We start from the raw sequence: 19385 nt of genomic DNA on the forward strand, positions 1-19385 counted from the left end.
GGAAGTGGTATTTCCACGGCCTCCTGCACTTCTGTGACAGGAGGGGCGCCAGACCGCTTACGCGGTTGCCAAGGCAACCAGGAGGAAGGCCTTAACCAACGGTCAGGAATTTACTTTCACTCTAGGAAGGGAAAATTTTGCACACGCGCACTGGGGACTCTGCAACCCGTTCCCACTCCCAGAGCAGAGAGAAACCTCGCTTCGGACCGACTTCTACGCAGGCGCAGAAGCTCGTATCGGCCCCCTCCTCTTCTACCCGGCGCAGGCGCACAAAGCCGCGTTGACAACCTCCGCAGCGGCCGCGCGCACCCTTCACCCTGCTGGCTGATTTTGTCTCGCGCAAAGCTCTCAGGCCCTCCGCTAGGTCAGCCCTTCTTTTGTTACACTAACCCCACCGGAGAGCCAAGTGCCCAGAGCTCGGGCTCCGCCCCCTTTTCGTATTCCTTCCCCTGACCCACCTTGCCTCCGTCCTCCCTCCCTTTTCGGTTCCCGAAGCCGAGAGAAGTCGAAACGCCCACGGAAAAAGCCGAAGCTGTCCCTTGTGAGTGAGGCTTTCCCGAAGCGGTGGCGGAAGGAGCCGAAGTTCTCCAAGAGGGGAGGAGTGAACGAGTGGAATCTCCGGGAAGAGCGAAATTTGGAATCGAGCTTAATCTCTGGAGGGGCCAGAGGGCAGGTGCCGGAAACCTTCGAAAAGGGCCGAAGACCGGGACAGTTAAGATTGTCGAAGTGGCCGATTGCTTGGACAGGGCCGGCTGAGAAGAGCGGGGCGAGTCAGCGGAAAGAGCCAAAGACAGACGGTTTGGATTGTCGGAAGAAGCCAAACCCTGAGAGGGGGCTGGGCGCAGAGAAACTCGAGGACCCACGGAAACCGCCGAACGTTGGTGCGCTAATCTCCGAAAAGTTACTGAAACCTGGGAAACCGGCGAAATCCTCGCTTCGGGTTTTTTCGGAAGCAGGCGTAGCCACCGCCGGCCCATCACTTCGTCCACCGTTCGGAAATAGCCGACGCGCTTTGGAGTCAGGCTCGGGGGGTGGAGGAGGGGTAGCTCACGGGCGGGTGGGCGGAGCCTGGGCGGGTCGGGTCGGGGCGGGCTGCCCAGGGCTTAATTAGGTAGGAGGTGCCTGAGCGCCGGCGGCGGCCGGAAGTAGCCGAAGCCAGCGGCGGAAGTAGCCGAAGCGGTCGGAGCGGGCGGGCGGCAAGGCAAGGCGAGAGCTGCACAGGGCCCTACGCGGCCGCCTCAGCATGTCGGACTTCGACGAGTTCGAGCGGCAGCTCAACGAGAATAAACAAGGTGAGGGCGCCGGGGTCACGGAGCGGCGGTGGGGGCGGCTCCTCGCCTCGCTCCTTATCCCGGCCACTTTTCCCCTCGCTTTCCACCCCCCCGTGCCGCGCGGTGCCCCCTTCTCCGTCCTGCGGCGCGCGCCTCGCTCACGTGACCGTTCCGGCGTTCTGCCGCGCGCGCGGCGAGGGTAAGGGGGTGGCCAGGCGCGGACCCGTGACGCATGCGCGCGGCGGCCTTTTCCCCGCCCCACGTGGTCTCGGCGGAGGCGGTTAGGGAATGGGCGCGAGCCCGCCAGAAGTGCCGTCGCGAATTCTTTATTCTCTTAATTTTCTCTTGGAGATTATTTTAGGTCCCGCAATGCCTTCTTTTTCTCTCGCTGCCTTGGCACTTCCGCTTCCGGTCGGGCTTTTGGCTCCCATCTCCACGCCCCCTTTGTTTCCAAAATGGCGGTTCTGAGGTTGGGGCCCTCCCGTTCCCCCACCTTCACGTGGACGAGGGCAGAGCAATCTCGTGGGGCGCGCGGAGTACCTCTCGCAGCCTTTTGCTGATTTTCTATGAGCCCTCCCCAGGGCGTTTTGTCCCGGCCACTGGTCGTGGGGTTCCTCACGTAAACGCGTTCGACTCCTGTTCCCTTCTAAAAGAGAAAAGCCGTGTGCATTTTTTGAGTGTTTCTCCTGCATGCATATATCCTACTTACACGGGGACTTTTCGCGCTCCCAAGAGTCGCGTTATGAAGGGTTTGTCCTATCACTCCCAAATCTCAAACTAAATCCTTTGCGATCCCAAGGTCAGGGCACCTAGACTCAGTCTCATACATTTTCTAAATATAGAGATAAGGGAACTGAGGCTTTGAGCGAGGGAAGAGGGAACTGGTACTAATGGGAAAGGTGGGAGGCAGATACCCTCAGGTGGTGTCGTGGATTGTGGCGGGTCAGAACAATACCCGGGTCATGCTGGTGTTGATCAGTTTAGGAACAAGAATGTTAGAATTGGGTATCGTTCGACGTTTAAAAAAATCTTTCTTGTCCCTGTATTTCGGCTTGAGAGTGAAGAAATATGAGTAGAGGAAGTTGGGGACTTGAGTCTCTTGGCGCTTGAGGCTTAAACTGCTCATGCTGATACGTGGAGTACGTGGGATGGAGTGAGGGCTGAGGAATTCTCCTTTGAATTGGATAGAATTGGATAGGGGAGTGGTTGGATTAGGAAACAGTTCTAGGGGAAGAAGTAACATTTATTGAGTGCCCACGATGTGTCTCATTCTGTTTTAGGTGATCTACTGCCTTAATGAGCATACCTGGGTTCAGGTACCTGCTTTGTTCTTTAGTAGTTGTGTTACTTTAATATTTTTGTATCTTGTGTTTTTTCACTTGTAAGGTGACCATCGTTCTTTTGTCACTGGGTTTTTGAGAGGATTAATAAGGATGATAGTAATGATAGTTGTAGTTAAACTTTGAGCGCTTACTATGTACGAGGTACTTTGCTAAACTCTTTGCACCGTTTTTCTAAGTGGACCCTTGTTACAGCCTTGTGAGGCCAAAATGATTTCCAACCCATTACCAGGGAAGATGAGGGCTCAGAAAGTTTAAAAACTTTCCCAGGTCTCAGCTGGTCAGAGGTAGAGCTGAAATTAAATGGGGTAACATATGTAAAGTGTGTGGCATGTGGCTTGGCATACACTAAGTGCCCAATAAGCGATATCTGTTATTGTGAAGTCGTATATTTAGAGAAGAAGTAGAGAGGCAGGTCTTTGGCTCATGTAGAGATGGTGTTAGAATTGGGGAAGGGCAGGGAAAAGTGCTTTCCAAGTGTCATTCTGCCAACTCCTCACAACTCCTGGGTGGGGTAGACATGGTGACTTATGTTTAAAGGAGAGAAAACTTAGTCTTAAGGGTTAAGTTGGCTTTTGCATGGTTTCATGCAGTTGTTAAGCAGAAAAGCTGATACTGGTACTGAGCTCTGGCTGGCTACAAACAAGGCCAAGTTCCACTAGGCTGTACTGCCAGGTGGAGGTGATTGAGCCGTTCTTGGGGCTCTCACAGATGTGCTGCTCCGGTTTTTCTGGGGTTGACACTGGTGCTGGAAAGCCAGAGCCTGAGACCTGACATGGCTCCTGGGTTGGTGGAGCTGCTTTTGCAAGGTGACCATGGTATTTTGAGCAAGTGAAACTCCCTTTTCTGTTCTTATCTGTCCAGCATCAGTGTGTGGGAGAGGGTTCTTGCGCTAGGGAAAGCTCTGCCCACATGTCACCCTACCTGTGGGTCTTTGTCTCTGTAGGCCAGCCTCCCTGCATCTCTCCCAGCTTCATTCCCTTCCTTCCTCGGCTATATGTGTGTACAGGGAATTTCCTTGTCTGTGTCACAGGCAGCTAGCAGATGTCACTGCTTTCTCTGTGTGGGTCCCTCTCTGCCTCCTTGTCAGTTTCAGAGACTTAGCAGGAAAGGCTCTTGGTATTCACAGCCTGTCCATCTTAAGAGTGTGGAGCCAGACCTCCCAGTGCCCAATGCCATTTGCCCCACTACTCCATTTCCACACTGTTGGCCTGTCTTGTTGACTCTCCTCCTGATTCTGGTCTTTGATTTTTTTTTTTTTTTCTTTTCTGGCTTCTGTGAGGACAATTCCATTGTCATTAGTGGTTCTAGGCAGACTCTGGAGTATTTTGCCTGACCCGCATTCAGAAGTATGGCCAGTGCTTCATAATATGGTGTTAAAATTCAGGCTTTACCATTTTCCAGCTGTTTGGCCTTCAGCATGTCGTTATCTCCCTGTGCCTCAGTTTCCTCATCTGTTACTTAAGCCCTCAGCTGTGTTTTTCCAAAGCAATAATGAGGAGTTAGTGCGAATAAAACTATTTCGTGTAGATTCCGCTTGTAGGAAGCATCTTGATGTTTGTTACTAATATTTTTTCCTCTTCCGGATGCATTTTTTTTGTGTTAATGGTTCTGTAATTGAGATGCATTTACAAAAAACTCATATGTAATTGTATCAGAAAAAGATATATGACAAAACATTGTTGGTGAGGTTCAAGTCCACTTTGACACCCTTTTCTCATTGCCTTTTCCTCCTCTTGTCCCCAGAAATTATCACTCTCAAGAAACACATGTTAAACTATATGAATATGATAATATGTTCGTCTTTTTTGTGTGCCTGATGGATAGTTGAGAAATCAGTGTCTTTGAATTAAAGAAATATGTACAGTGGTGCTCATAAGCATCCCTCAGTGCCCATGGTTTAACTTCCACTTCCAAGGGCCTGTTTCCCTTCTTCAGAGGGTGAAGGGTCTGATGGGAGCAGAGGTTTTTGTGGTTTTGCTAGCAAGGCCTCCAAGGCAAATGAAGGGAATTGAGGGAGCAGATTGGAGGCTCGGGGAGATACAAGCCTCAGCTCTAGCCTGTCCTGTACTTGGCTTTAAGGCAAAGTGGGGCATCTTTCCCTTTCAGTCTGCAAATTCAGAGAGAGGCCCCTCCCTGCCAGGAGGGTGCTCCTGCATTATTCACCCGATTGGGAAAGGGCTGGCTTGAGTTTCAGTGCTTCCTGGGGGTATCAGATCCTGCCTGGCACCAGACCCCAGGGCCTGATGGGGCTGTGGGTGCCAACTGGTTGCACAGGTCTTTCCTGAGGGGTCGTTGGGTCCCTTCAGGAAAACATCATTGGGTCTCTTGATTCCCCAGCCTCTAGCCCTGCCCCTCTCAGGGACGACCCTGGGGTCAGGCCCCTCAGCCCTCGAGGGGGACCAGGAGCCAGCCTCCTCTGTCTTCTCTGGCTCCCCAGCTCCTCCTGAGCATCCTCAGGTATCTTACTTCCCCGGGGGCATTTCCAGGCCCGTCCCCCTGGTCCCCTCAGGGTCCCTGGACTCAATTGTGGACCCAAGAGGCCTCTTATTACCCTTCCTCCATCGAATCCCTTCCCTTTGGGGGTGGCCTCCCTGGGGCTTAGGGCATAGCCACCAACGCGCAGGGTGGGCTGGGTCTGCATCCTTCCTCTGCTCAGCCCACCCCCTTCTCTCACCCTTGCCTAGAGCGAGACAAGGAGAACCGGCACCGCAAGCGCAGCCACAGCCGTTCTCGAAGCCGGGACCGCAAACGCCGGAGTCGGAGCCGGGACCGGCGCAATCGAGACCAGCGGAGCACCTCCCGGGACAGGCGGCGACGAAGGTACTAGGGCTCGGGGACCCCCGGCTGGGCCAGCCTGGGAGTGGGGAGTGTTCGCCAGCCCATGGACTGCACTCAGTGGGTAGCCTGTGTGTTTCTGTGCCTGTGCCGTCTGTGGCTCATTCTCTCTTTGTGTATATTTGAGGGAGGGAATCTGCTCTTTGGTCTGTCCTGAATTCAGTTTTTTCCCATTTCTGGTGTTTCTTTCATTTTTTCTATCTGTGGTGCTTGTGGGTTGCTGGGGGCGGTTGATTCTTTATCAGGAGATAGGGAATCATTTTTTGCCTTTTCTTTTGCAAGGGGGTGTTCTCTGTCCCTGACTCTGAGGGCCCGTTTCTTCTTTTCTCCTCTTTTTCTGTGGTTCTCTGTGGGATTGTCTTTGAGGGGGCTGGTATCTGTCTCCAGTTCCTTTCTTCCCTGCTTCCCAAGAAGAGGGAGTTCTTGGATTGGGGGGATTGGGGCGGTATCCACAGCCTGGGCTTATTACTTTCTAGCTTAGGGATGTTGGTTTTCTGTTATTCTAATGCCTCTTCCCTCTCTAGCCTCTCCTCTCTGTTCTCTCTGCCCCTCTTAGGTGAGGAAGGGCGGGATAGGTGGAAGTCCTCCTGCCTCCTCCCATCTCAGTTTCTCCAACTAGAGAGTGGTCTGTCCTGGCCCCTACCTCCTTTCCTCACTTTTTCCTGAGGGTGGGAGTGTTTGGGGGGGCGGGGAATGGCAGGGCCGAGGGAGGTCTGCTTGCCACTTGTTTGCCTCGGTCCTGCCCCAGCCCTGGGGCTCAGTGCCCTTGGGGGGGAGTGGCATGTGGGGGAGACGAAGGTCCCCAGTCACCCCTCCCCATACCTTTCCCTCCCACCCCCCAGCAAACCTTTGACCAGAGGCGCTAAAGAGGAGCACGGTGGATTGATGTGAGCTTCTCTTCCTGCCCCTTCCACCCTGATGTCCATTCCCTTCACCGCCTCGTGCCCTGTACACCCTGCCCCGCCCACATCCAACCCTGCCCCGAGCACTGGGGAAGAGTCTTATCTGCCTTGAAACCAGCACCCTCCCCAGGCCTGGGCCTGGCCCTGCCCCAGATCCTCTCCCTCCTGGAGAGAGCGGAGCTTAATGGTGGGGGTGTTGGGGGGGATCCTGAGGGGGGTTTGCAGGCCCACTGTTGGTCAGACTGAGGGTTCCCTGCCCCGCTTTCCCTCCCCGCTTCCCCAGTCGTTCCCCCCGCCATGAGAAGAAGAAGAAGGTCCGTAAATACTGGGACGTGCCACCACCTGGCTTTGAACACATTACTCCGATGCAATACAAGGCCATGCAAGGTAGGCCCTTCCCACCCCTGGCTGCTCCTGAGGGTGGAGGGGGCAGGAGGGTGACTTGAGATTTCCTCCATCATTTGCTCTCCTGTGTGTATGCTTTGGGGGGTGGCTTGAAGTTGAGGAATCAGGTGGAGGATCGCATCCCTGGGACCCTTTTGATGCCCCGGCTTGAGGAGATGATCTGAGACACCTGAGGTTGAGTGGGGGAGGAGGCCTTTATCTGGATGCCCTTAGGAGAGGAGGCTTTTTAGGAGCAGCAGTTACTGGATGGGGGGATCTGATGCTGTGAGAGGGTGTGGTGGTGATTCTGGAGAGTGCTGCTGCTGAGTGTGTTGAGAGCTTGGAGAAGCATTCAGCTCTGAGGAGGGGGGCTTCTCAGGGTATGTGGTGGGTGGTCCTTGAGCTCTGGCCAAGGGTTGCCTAGATGTGGTTTAATCCTGTTCCCATCCCTTTTGAAGCTGCTGGTCAGATTCCAGCTACTGCCCTCCTCCCCACAATGACCCCTGATGGTCTGGCTGTGACCCCGACGCCGGTGCCCGTGGTCGGGAGCCAGATGACCAGACAGGCTCGGCGCCTCTACGTGGGCAACATTCCTTTTGGCATCACTGAGGTACTGCCCTTCCCCTGCCCATATCCTCTCCCCAATTTCCCCACCCCTTCTCCCCTTCCCTCCATTCCCTCCCCCCAACCTGCACGGGTCAGACTCTGCTCCTGCAAGACCCCCCGGCCCCCTCCCAGACGGACCGATGGAGTTGAGCCAGCCAGGGGCCGGGCTGGGGGTGGCCCTCTCCCTCCTTCCTCTTCCCCTCTCCCGTCTCCCCTCACCTCAACCTCCTCCAGCAACCCAGGGATCAAGCACACACATAACGTACCTACCTACTAACCTACGTGTTGGAGAGAGACAGAGAGGGAGACTCGGGGACACACACAAACACACACACGCGCACATGCACACGCACGCTCCCCTCCTCAGTTTTTTTCTGGTACACCTCTCGTTCTCTGCCGCCTGTCCCCCATCCTCTCCCCGACATCCCTCCCATGGTCGCTGCTCTTTTATTTTTGATCGCCCCGACCTCCTGCCCCCACCTTCCCCACCGCTCCTCTCCCCCTCCCCCTCTCCCCCACCCCTTCCCGTGGCACCCCCTGAGAATCCCGAGATCAAAGAGTTGTTTCCATTTCTCTTTAAAGTGAAATATTGTGGGGCTGAGATCCCTCGTAGCAACAAAAAGTTTGCTACCATCGTCGAAGGCAAGTAAGGTCCATTCTGACTTTCTCATCCTGCACTTTGCTACATTTGATAAACCAGCCCCCGGACTCCAGGGCCAGATCCCTCCACATCACTCTTTTCTCCTCCCCTCCCATCCCCGCCCCTTCCTTTCCCCACTCCTTCCTTCTTCCCCACTCCTTCCTTCTCTCCCGCCCCCTGCACTCTGGACCTCCTTCTCCTTGCTCTGTCTCTGTCCTGGTCTTTGTCCTGTTTTCCCTTTGCTTGTCTCTTTCTCTGTTCCTGCATGCTGCTTCCTGTCTACTTTTCCTACCATTTTCGTTATTTTTGTCTCCATTGGGTGTGTCTGTCTGCCTGTGTGTTCTGTTTCCTTGTTTTCTTTGTTTTATGTTTTATTTTTTATCCCTTGTCATGGTTTTCTCTATCTTTTCTTGAACTCTCTCCTTTTCCCCTGATTGCTGGGGCCCCCTGTGGCTCTCACCCCGTATCCTTCCTGTCTCTGTTCGTTTGCTCCCATTTCCTGTCCCTCACTGTCTCTTGCTCCTTGCTTTCTGTCCTTTTCTCTCATTTACTTCTTGCTTTTGCTCCTTCTATTGACTTCTACACCCCACACCCATATTTCACTGTTTCCTCCCCTCCCCTTTCTCCCTCCCCTTGTCCCTTCCCCCTTATCCCCAAACCCCTCTGTGTCTCCCTCTCTCACCCTTCCCCTCCTCTCTCCACCTCCCTTCCCCGGCCCCCCCCTGTCTCCTATTCCCTCTGCAGGAGGCTATGATGGATTTCTTCAATGCCCAGATGCGCTTGGGGGGGCTGACCCAGGCCCCTGGCAACCCCGTCTTGGCTGTGCAGATTAACCAAGACAAGAATTTTGCCTTTTTGGAGGTGAGCTGGGCAAGTGATGGGGTCAGGAAAGTGTGTGGTGTGAGGACCTGTTTCTTGGTCCCTTTGTGTGTTGTGCTTCCCGGCACCTCCTGTTTTCACTGCGCATTCTGCAGTTAGTTCTCTTCCTAAGAGAAGAGAACTAACTTCTCTTCAGGTTGCTGAAGCGAGCTCAGTAAATGCTCTGCAAATCTGATCCTGCCTCCCACCTTCCCTTTGCTCTCCATGTGGCCTGGGAGGCCTGTTTGGCCTCTGCAGACCTCTTTGGCCTTGTCCAGACCATTTGGGCCCAGTCCTCTGCTCTGGCCACACTGGTCTTCCCAGAGCACAACCGTACTCCTGCCCTGTCTCGTTGTGGTTGTTTACCCCAGCTAGCTAATGGTACTAACTAACCTTCCCTGTCAGTGTTTTTCGAGTTGTTTGGTAAAGAACCCTGAATTTTAACTTTCAACTCTTGGTAGATTAATACTCTTGCAAAATACAACATAGATGTTGAAGTGATGTTAGATTTCTGTAAAGGTTTCTAAAGGTGCTCTCTCAGTCTCTGTACATGCCTCATGTGGTCCACTTTGAGTTGCACTGCTCCAGATTTCAGCTTAAATGTCACCTTATCAGAAAATCTTTAATGCCATCACCTACCTCTCCAATTAAACTTCCCTGTGGCATTTTCTCTCAGTATTTTGTCCATTTTCAGCATTGTTACAGCTTGCTGTTGTGTGTTTACCTCTGCATTTGTGTTGGGTACTGGTGTTTTTACTCAGTAGAGTATGAGCTCCTGGAAGCAGGGACATGTCTATTGTTCTCCCAGTGCCCAGAAAAGGGCCTGGGATGTCGTATTTGTTCACAGGAGTGAAAGGGAAGAGGAAATCCTGATGACAGAGCAATAGGGACTGGGGGCTGTATTAGTCCCTGACTCCCCCCACCCCCTTCTTTTTTTCAGTTCCGCTCAGTGGACGAGACTACCCAGGCCATGGCCTTCGATGGCATCATCTTCCAGGGCCAGTCACTGAAGATCCGCAGGCCTCACGACTACCAGCCACTGCCTGGCATGTCGGAGAACCCCTCTGTCTATGTGCCTGGTGAGTAGGGGATCCATTGAGGGCTTGCTTCTCCCACAGCCCCACTGTTTTCTTCTTTAGCCCAGCTGGAGCCACTTAGAAAGCTGTGTAAGTTCTTGGGAATGTATGTCTTCTCCCTGCCTCCCCCAATCTCTGTGAGTTGGGTATTCTCCCTGCATGGCAGAGGTGGTGCCTGGGTCCCAGAGAGGGTGAGCTGTGATCTGCTTGAGGATGTACAGCTAGTAAGTGGCAGAGTCAGGACCAGACTAAAGGTGCTGAGGAAAGTGAAGGTGTTGGGTTCCGGGCCTCATTCCTGGCTGTGGGACCTCAGAAGGTTCAGTGTGTGCATGTCTGTGCACGTGTGTGTCAGCAGGCATCATCAGAGCCCAAAGTGTGTGGTCTGGTACCTGAGTATTCACTCATGTCTTGTCTCCCAGCATTTGGCTTGAATTCTGTGTTCTGGGCCCTACTCAGTCTTTTTAAGAAAAAGAAAAAAAAGAGATGGAAACAAGGAGCAGGAAGAGCCAGAGGCTATGATCTTTCAATTTGTGAATTGGGCCTAGCCCTGAGTCCCTGCCCTGCACCAGGTATCCCCCTCAAGGGTCAGTGTTGAGTCTGACCCTGCCCACTCCTTCAGTGGGATTTAACTGTGCCAGGCCCAGCAGTCAGTGCTAGGGACATAGAAGGCTCCTGCCCAGCAGGAGGTGACACTATTTGTAAAGCATAAGAAAAGATTGCTCTGGTTGTTTGGGGTCCAGGGTGATCTTCAGCGGGGAGGTGAGGCCATAGAACTGAGTTCCAAAGGTGAGAGATGAGAACCAGGTGACACCTTTGGGAGATAACAGGTGTGTGGGGCAGGGAGGAGCCCAACAGCTTGTGTGTTTGTGGGGAATCTGTTCATCGTGTCAGGAGATAAGGTGGTTAGGGCCTTGACTTGGAATGACAGAACCAATCTGTGACCTTGAATAGGTTGTTTTCTCCTGCTTCAGGTGGTGCCTCTGAAGAGAGGCTAAGGGTACTTCTCTGAGGAGTTAACTTTCACAACTGAGTGTATGCAAAGCTTACCATGCATTGGGCCTGAGGAGTCAGGCAGGCCTGGGCTAGAACCCGGACCCGTCTATCCCTCCATGCCTCCTCGTCCTCCTTTGCACCTTGGGGAAATGCAATGCCTCCTTTCTGGTTGGGGGTATGCGGGGTGTGCAGTGAACCCTGGGGTGTAGGACAGCAGGTTAGGGATCTGTTGCCAGGCTGAGGGGCTCAGTTCTGTTCTGAGGAAAGTAGGGTGCTCTGGCAGAGACTGAGCCGAGGATGACATAGTGATGGCAGCAGCTGTTGAGCTCCTCTGACAGTGCTCATGTGGGCCGAGCTAAGCCACACAGATGAGGAAAGGACGTCGGGGCGGTGGGGCCAGATCCTTGCTGGGTGTGGCTTAAGTCCATCTCTAACCCACACTATATCTGCTCCACCTGTGATGCTTTCATTTGTGATCCCTGCAGAGTCAGTTTGGCTTCCTATTTCCTGCTTGACTCTTGGAACATCCTTGCTATGTGTGGCTTATTTTCCTCATTGACTAGAGGAACATGAGGCTCTGAGAAGATTTCTTTGTAGTTGTCATGTAACAGTGGCTCATGTTGTCACTGATTAGTGACACCAGTGCTTGTCTGGGCCAGGTTGGCCCTGCCCTGCCATTGGCAGTTAGTCCAGCAAACACCCCAGCTGTGGGAGCTCCTGTGCTGTCCTCAGGCCCGGTATTAAGTACATACTTGGCATGAATTATTCTCACGCACATGTTCTATGTGGGGGGTGCTAGTGTTCTCCTTGTTCTGCACATGGAGACACTGAGGACTGAAGAAGCCTCCCACGGCACAACCACAACTTGAACCCAGAGCCCCCGATTTTTGTGCCCTCAGCCCCGTGCTGCCTCCCTGAGATACAACACAGCTGTTACAGATCAAGTCCTGGCTGCTGGGGTGACCCACTGTGTTGCTCAGCTGTCCAAGGGGCCCCAGGTGGAACCCTGAGCCTGCTGAACTGCCTGTGAAGAGTCATGGTGTAGTGTGGACTTTGGAGACTGCCTTTTTCTTGCCTTTGTGACGTCAGTCTGTGCCTCAGTATTCTCCTTCTGTATTGTATATAGGACTTTTTGTAAGGTAATAGATTTAAAGAGTTTGACATGGTACCTGACCTGTGGTGAATACGCAGTATGTATTCGACTCCCAGGATGCGTCTATTTGTCCTGGTGGCTCACAAACTGGGTCTCCTGTGGTATACGTGACCCCACTTTGCTGGGACTCAGCTCTGGCAGTCAGAGTGGCTGGATTGGTGCCTGCAGTTCTACAGGGATAGCGTTAGCATGGGCTGAATGGGCTGGGGTGGGTGGCGGGAGAGGGTGCATTGGGGCAGATGTGACCCTGGAGGGTGGATGGGCACCTCCCCTTCTTCCACAGGCACAGTGGCTCAGTGTGAGACTCTTTCCCATTCTTCATCTTGTTTGTTCCTCCCCAAGATCGGGATGGAGGTGGGATGGGGCCACTCCCACTTGGTGGAAGGAGGCTGCAGAGGAAGGAGAGACTACACAGCTGGGCTTTATGAGTCTGGCTGGATTGGTTCTGAGGCCTAACCTAGCTTACTTCTGATGGGATGGCTCCAAGAATCAAGTGATAACATTTTCAAAGCCTGTGGAATGTCAGGTTGAACTATCAGGCAGGAACTTGTCAGTGAGTCCAGAGTTCTGTGTAGAGGGGCAGGGCTGGGGGCTATAAAACTCACACAGAAGATAATGACCACACTGACATTTCAGTCTTCATGGACGCTGCAGAGAGTATCCTGGAATCAACCAGTAGTTATCACTGGGATAACAGCTGATACTGAGGACATTGTTCTGAGAACCTTAGCAGCTGTGAGTGTGAGGGTGGATGCACCCCTGAAGTATGGCAGATGACCTGAGGCCAAGGAATAACCTGTTCTCCTGAGTACAGGACTGTGAAGGGAAAGGACTGAGGGATTTAATGGGAAACTTACCTGGGCAGTTGTCAGTGAAGGGCTCTTGAGTTGAGGCCTGAGGGGTGAAGAAGGGGTGTGTCGTTACTCACCAGTAGGTACAGGGCCAAGGTGACCTGCCAGGGTCACACAGCAGCAGGTGGCAGATTTGGGGTGTGAATGCAGGTCTTCGTGCTCTCAGGGCATCCTGGGGGATGCTAGTTTGAGGTTCTTGTGAGGCTGGATGTGTCTGGGGGAAACAGTGCTTTCTCTTAATGGGGAGCTGTGGCATGCTATTTCTCATATTCCTCAGGCTGAAGTGGATACATGGACTAGAGGAATGTGTGGTGTGTCCCCCATCTTACCCCCATAAGGCAGGGAGTGTCTTGGTCAAGGCCCCTTAGGGGCTTACTCTATAGATCTTCCCTCCCAAGTATTGGGGAGATAATCTTATACTGGAATTGAATTCCTTTTTCTTCCCTCTCCCTGTAGGAGTTGTGTCCACTGTGGTCCCTGACTCTGCCCACAAGCTGTTCATTGGGGGCTTACCCAACTACCTGAATGATGACCAGGTAAACCTCTTTTACTCCTTCCCAGCCCTTCCCCACCTCAGCCTTAACCCAGCCATGATGGGTTCTTGGCTCGTTGCAGGTAAAAGAGCTGCTGACATCGTTTGGGCCTCTCAAGGCCTTCAACCTGGTCAAGGACAGTGCCACAGGGCTCTCCAAGGGCTACGCCTTCTGTGAGTACGTGGACATCAACGTCACAGATCAGGTGAGTCCTGAGTCCCTGACCATTTGCTGTGTCTGCCCTTCCTACCCTGCACTGTTTCCAAGCTGAGATCTTCCTTCCTCAGGGGTGGGGTGGGAGGCGGCCAGCCTGGAGCAGTGTCCTGTGTGGGGCTTGTCCCTTTTACCTTGGTTTTGGCTGTTTCCAAGCCTTCAGCCCCTTTTCCCTTACCCTCTTCCCCAACTAGTGCCCCGTCTTGGGGGAGGCATTGGGCTCCTGGCTCCTGACTCGTACCTCTCCCCTGCACCCCCTCCCACCCTCATCCTCCAAACACAGGCTATCGCAGGGCTGAATGGGATGCAGCTGGGGGATAAGAAGCTGCTTGTCCAGAGGGCGAGTGTGGGAGCCAAGAATGCCACGCTGGTGAGCCCCCCGGCACGTCATCTTCCATTGGCTAGAGGGACCCTGGGGGTGGGAAGGGGCTGGCTGGGGGTAAGTTCTCCTAAGCTCTGCTCCAGCTTTCATGGGAAGGGGTTTGAGGGACACTTAGGGGCAGTGCTGGGGACTGGAATGCATAGGTGTTCAAGTGGAGGGATAGTCTTTCCCCTGGGTGGGTGTCTGAGGGGCACAGGCTTGAGTGGAGGGAGGCTGGTCATGGGCCCCCCATGACACCCCCACCTCCTCTCTGGCCCCACAGAGCACCATCAACCAGACACCTGTGACCCTGCAAGTACCAGGCCTGATGAGCTCCCAGGTGCAGATGGGCGGCCACCCGACTGAGGTCCTGTGCCTCATGAACATGGTGCTGCCTGAGGAGCTGCTGGACGACGAGGAGTACGAGGAGATTGTGGAGGATGTGCGTGACGAGTGCAGCAAGTACGGGCTTGTCAAGTCCATTGAGATCCCCCGGCCTGTGGATGGCGTTGAGGTGCCCGGCTGTGGAAAGGTCAGGGCGCCCTGGGCTCGGCATGCTTCTCTTCGCCTCTCCCCTCTTCACTCTCCCCCCCTCCCCCCTCCCCCTCCTCCCTCTCTCTTCTCCCCTCCCCCCTTTCCCCCCTCCCCCATCTTCCCTCTCCCCACTACCCCTCTTCACATATGCACCACTGCTGATTGCCCCCTCTGGGCCTGGCCACAGGAGGTGTTGCTGACCCAGAGAAGGGGTGGTGTGTGGACATGTAGGGGCCCAGGGCCCACAGACAAGACGGCAGACAGGGAGTGCCTCTGCTGTGGATGAGAACTTGGGCTCTATGTTTAAGCAACTTTGATTCAAAACTTGGCTCTGCCTCTTCCTTGTTATGTGACTGTGTGCAAGTGGTTTTGTGTTGTCTGAAGTGGGGGGAAAAGTGTAGGTATAGTTACAGCACCACCCACTTGTGTCTCCGATGTGCCAGGCACTCTGCTAAAGCTGTACCTCTGTTAGTCATCAGTTTTCCTAGCCTGAGTACGTTCATGGAAGGAGACAATGCAAAGAGGTGATGTGTCAACACACACAGGTTTCAGGTTCTTACAGTCTGATTTCAGAGCCCACTAAGTCACATGGGCTCTGGCACTGTGCCAGGTGTAAACACCTCACATTGTCCACCTTGTGAGGCAGTGGTGAGAGCATGTGACTTACATTCACTAAAGAATTTTTATGGTGCCAGGCTCTAATTTAGATGCTGAGAGTGAACAGAAGCCCACTGAAGTTCTGGGACATGGTTGTTAGATGACATGTATGCCATGTTGGTTAGTAGCAGGGAAGGGTGGGGAGCAGGATTGCAGGCCTGGTGTTTGGACAGGGCGGTCAAGGTCAAGAAGTGCCAGTTAAGCAGTGAGTAGGTGAGGGAGTAGAGTTGTGCTTTGCAGGCAGATGGTGTTGTGAGCAGAGAACTCTGCAAGCACAGAGCCCCCAGGCAGAGCTGTACCTGATGTGTTTGGGGAGGAGGCTGGCATAGCCAGAGCCAAGTGAAACAGAGAGCATTGGGAGACAGTATTGCAGAGTTGGGGGTGGTCTTGGAGGGCCCTGTGGGTCCTAGTGAGAACGTTGCGTGTTCTTTTGAGTGAGATGGAAAGGAAGCTATTGAAAGGTCTTGAATGTGGTCATGCCTGACAGATGGAGATGGCCCCTTATTATAATGAAGTAAGTGAGGGTTAGGCATAGTGTGCAAAGCAGGCACTTAACCTGGCCCTAAAGAGCTGAGCCCTGCAGGATGGTAATATGGATGAGTAGGAGGGCAGAGGGGCAGCCATGGGCATCTGGAGCTTGTGGGGAGTTGAATGATCAGTGCCACTGAAGTGTGGTGCAAGAGCAAGATTTATCAATTGAGGCTGGCTCCTCAGGGCCAGATTGGGGAGGGACTTGTTTATTCATGGAAGAAGCTTTGGCTTCTCCCTGGAGTGGTGGGTTTTTAAGGAGAGAGCAGGGCTGTGACCACATTTTTGAGGTGATTTTGGCTGTAGTTTAGAGAACAGATTAGCAGGGGTCTAAGCATGAGTAGGGTGACATGTTAAGAGTCTCTTGGCAATAATCTGGGTGAGAGATGGTGACCTGATTTAAGGTAGTATCAAAGGATGGAGAGAAGTAGTTGATGAATTTGACAGTTGAGCCTGTAACATGGCCAGACCTTGGTGACTGGTTTGAGTGTGCTCGGAGGAGGATGGAGAAGGCCAGTGAGATGCCCAGATTGGTGGCTCTCTGACTGGTGGGGAATGGCAGGCAAGAAGCAAGGATGATGAGCAGGTTGGCGGGAGGAGGCGGTGGCCATCAATGTTGGGCCAGCTGGCTTTGAGGTTCCTGAGACACCCCAGTAGGGATGTCTAGGAAGCAGTTAGCTGGACAGGTCTGTATTTAAGCGTGACAGCTGATAAACACTTGGGTGTCATTGAGAAACTGATCCTGCCTGGTGTGGACTGGACTGGATGAACTTGCCCAAGGAGATGAGCCTGCCAATTAATTCCTTAAGAGGGTGGAGAGGGTGGCTGTAGAGAGGAAGAGCGTATCAGGGGAGGGCTTGAGGAGGGGGGCCTGTAGCCCCTAGCTGGAGCTCCTGCTCACTTGTGTGTGTGTCCCTGACGTGTGTATTGGTCAGTTTTGTTCATTTCTGCTGTCTGGCACTGTAGTGCGGCTTGGCTTAAGGTAGGGGTTGAGTAAACATTTGTGGGAAGAATGAATGGAGAGACCCTGGCCTCTGGGCTCTGCTGACTTGTTTTTTTATTTATTTATTTTTATTTTAAAAGTTATTGAATCCTGTTTTGTTCTTAAATTCTTTATTACAGATCTTGCAAACTTAAAAGTAGAGACTATGATAGAGATACATTATTTATATCATATTATAGTATATGTGGTATTATAGGTCACACATCACCCAGCTTCAAGTTATCAGTATTTTGTTATTCTTAATTTCTGTGTTCAGCTTACTTTCCTCACCCTCCTTTTGTTTGCTGGAATATTTTTAAAGCATATCTCAGATATGTTTCACCTGAGATCTTAAGTAAATTTCTCTAATTTCTTAACTGACATGACATATTGGGCCAGATAACCCTTTGCTGTGTGGGTCTGTGCTGTGCTTTGTAGGATGTTTAGTTGCATCCCCAGCCTGTACCCACTAGATGGCAGTAACACTACTGCCCCCTTTGTAACAACCAAAAACATCTCTGGACATTATTCAGTGTCCCGTGGGGACGTTAGCCCCTAGTTAGAACCACTGCTTTAACCAGGTAATCCTTTTTAATTTTAACAAATCACAATACCATTATTACATTAACAAAATTAACATTAATTCCTTAGTATCTACCTAATCCATGTTCAAATTGCCCTGTCTCAAAAATGTTTTTTACAGTAAGTTTGTTTCAGTAAGGATACAAAGTCCCCACCTTGAATTTGGTTACAGACTTTCTATTTATCAGTTGTATCTCACACCCCCCTCCTTTTTTTGCAAGCCATTTTATCTGTTGAAGAAATAGTTGGTTGCTGTATAGAATTTCCCATGTTGAAGTAGGCTCATTGTATCCTCCACTCCCTCCATTTCCTGTAAACTGGTGGTTCAAGCAAGATTATAATCTTAAAGAGATCAAGGTTCAAGTTTTTTTGTTTTTATTCAACCTGGGTTTGAATCCTAATTTTTGAGCTTTCCTTATTTCATCCATTGTCTGGGGAGAACAGTGCTTGGGCAGGCTTAAGGAACATCCACCATGGTGGCTGGTGTAGAGTAGACACTCAAGACAAGTAATCCCTCTCTTCCAGGGAACTTGCTTCTGTCCCCCACCAACACCTGCTTTGTGTGGCTCAGTTGACTCAGGCATGCTTCTGTTCCTTCTCTATGCCAGTGATGTCTCTGCTCTGTGATCTCTTGTTCTTTGATCCTGGAGGATGTTTGGGTGAACACCCTCAAACCTGCACCAAGGGTCTCTTTCTGAAGCCTGTGGCAAGGCTCTCTTTCCCTACGTCTCACTTCCTTGAGTTCTGAGGCTTGGATACATGCTGTGTGGTTGCTGGGAGTGAGCCTTGTTCACATACCTGCCTTTTGTTCCCCACAGATCTTTGTGGAGTTCACTTCTGTGTTTGACTGCCAGAAAGCCATGCAGGGCCTGACAGGCCGCAAGTTCGCCAACAGAGTGGTTGTCACAAAATACTGTGACCCCGACTCTTACCACCGCCGGGACTTCTGGTAGAGGCGGGTGGGGGAGGGTGGGGGCAGGGATGGCTGGGGGCTTCTCCCCCCACCCTCCTCCCCCTTTTCCCCCTCTGAAGACGATGGGCAGAGGAGTGACAGCCGAATGACAGCCGGCAGCAACTGGAATGGCAGCAATTAAGGGTGGGGGGGGTGGGGGGTTGGGGGGTTAGGGTAGGGAGGGACTGGGGAAGTGTGCACACAGGCCCACACCGACACATGCACCCACACAAACACAGAGGGAAGGGGTTGGGATGAGGTGCACAGCAGGGTGGGGTAGGACGCCCATGGCCCCTCCCAAAATAGCCTCTCCTTCCTTATACCTCCTTTCTTTTCCCCTTCCCCACCGTAGGAACATAGCGTGTTTATATTTTATGGCCAAACTCTTGAATTTTGTTGTCCAACCTTCAGTACCCTGCCCTCTTTCCCTTTCCAGGACCACAGCTCCCGTCCTCTGGTCCTCTCTTGTTCCCTCCCTGGTTTCTTAGGTAGTTGATTCTCTCCTCTTTAGTCTTCCCCGACCTCCCCCCAACCCCGTGGTCCCTGACCCTCTCCTACTCTCTGTGGCAGTTTCATATTTGCTAAGACGAATTTGCTCATTAAACATTTTGTTGTATTTTACTTTATGTAGCTGCTCTGTGTCCAGTGTGTCTGACCCCCCTTCTCTTTGGTTCTGGGTGGGGGTGGTTTCCTTAGCGAAGTGCGGGTGCCTGGCCAGGTTTCCTTTTCGGGGAGAACCTTTAGCCCCTGGTACTGTTACCAGGTGCCCTTGGCACCCCCAAGGGCAAATCCTGCCTGTGTGGCCCCACTCCTTGGAGTGGGGCACAAGGTGTAGCCCCAGAAGGCATGAGGGGTGGTGGGTGGCCTCGCGGAGCCGCGAGTGGGCTGGAGCAGGTGCGGCGTGGGCGGGTCAGGGTCTCCGCTGTATTTCGCCTCCCTCCCTCAGTGACCGACCGAGCTGGGGCTGTCCATCTGCGTTCCCAGACCCCCGCATCTTTCACTCCGTCCCGCGGTAGCTCGCGGAGGCAGGCGGAAATGACGTGACAGCATCGAGCGACTGGGGGCCCGTGCGCCGGAAGTGAGGCCTCCCTGGCGGGTTTGGCCACGGAAACGGGAGCTGCTGGGGTCGGG

At 52.9% G+C, this 19385-nt stretch overlaps 1 protein-coding gene across 4 annotated transcripts; it reads left to right on the plus strand.

Moving 5' to 3' along the window:
- The first annotated feature begins 1091 nt into the window (after positions 1-1091).
- On the plus strand, positions 1092-18398 carry U2AF2 (U2 small nuclear RNA auxiliary factor 2). Of its 4 annotated transcripts, none has more exons than XM_063090903.1 (12): positions 1092-1292; positions 5299-5434; positions 6292-6336; positions 6635-6738; positions 7194-7345; positions 8726-8842; positions 9780-9918; positions 13369-13448; positions 13528-13650; positions 13942-14040; positions 14303-14551; positions 18121-18398. In XM_063090903.1, exons 1-12 carry the CDS (start codon positions 1244-1246, stop codon positions 18253-18255), a joined length of 1428 nt encoding a protein of 475 aa, XP_062946973.1. In that variant the 5' UTR covers positions 1092-1243; the 3' UTR covers positions 18256-18398. The 4 variants fall into 4 exon arrangements, with proteins under 4 accessions (XP_062946973.1, XP_062946974.1, XP_062946975.1 ...); XM_063090904.1 differs by having other exon boundaries at positions 13942-14028; XM_063090905.1 differs by lacking the exon at positions 6292-6336.
- Positions 18399-19385: the final 987 nt, after the last annotated feature.

This window comes from Cynocephalus volans, chromosome 3, assembly GCF_027409185.1.
Source record: "Cynocephalus volans isolate mCynVol1 chromosome 3, mCynVol1.pri, whole genome shotgun sequence".
In the NCBI taxonomy this organism is placed as follows: Eukaryota; Metazoa; Chordata; class Mammalia; order Dermoptera; family Cynocephalidae; genus Cynocephalus; species Cynocephalus volans.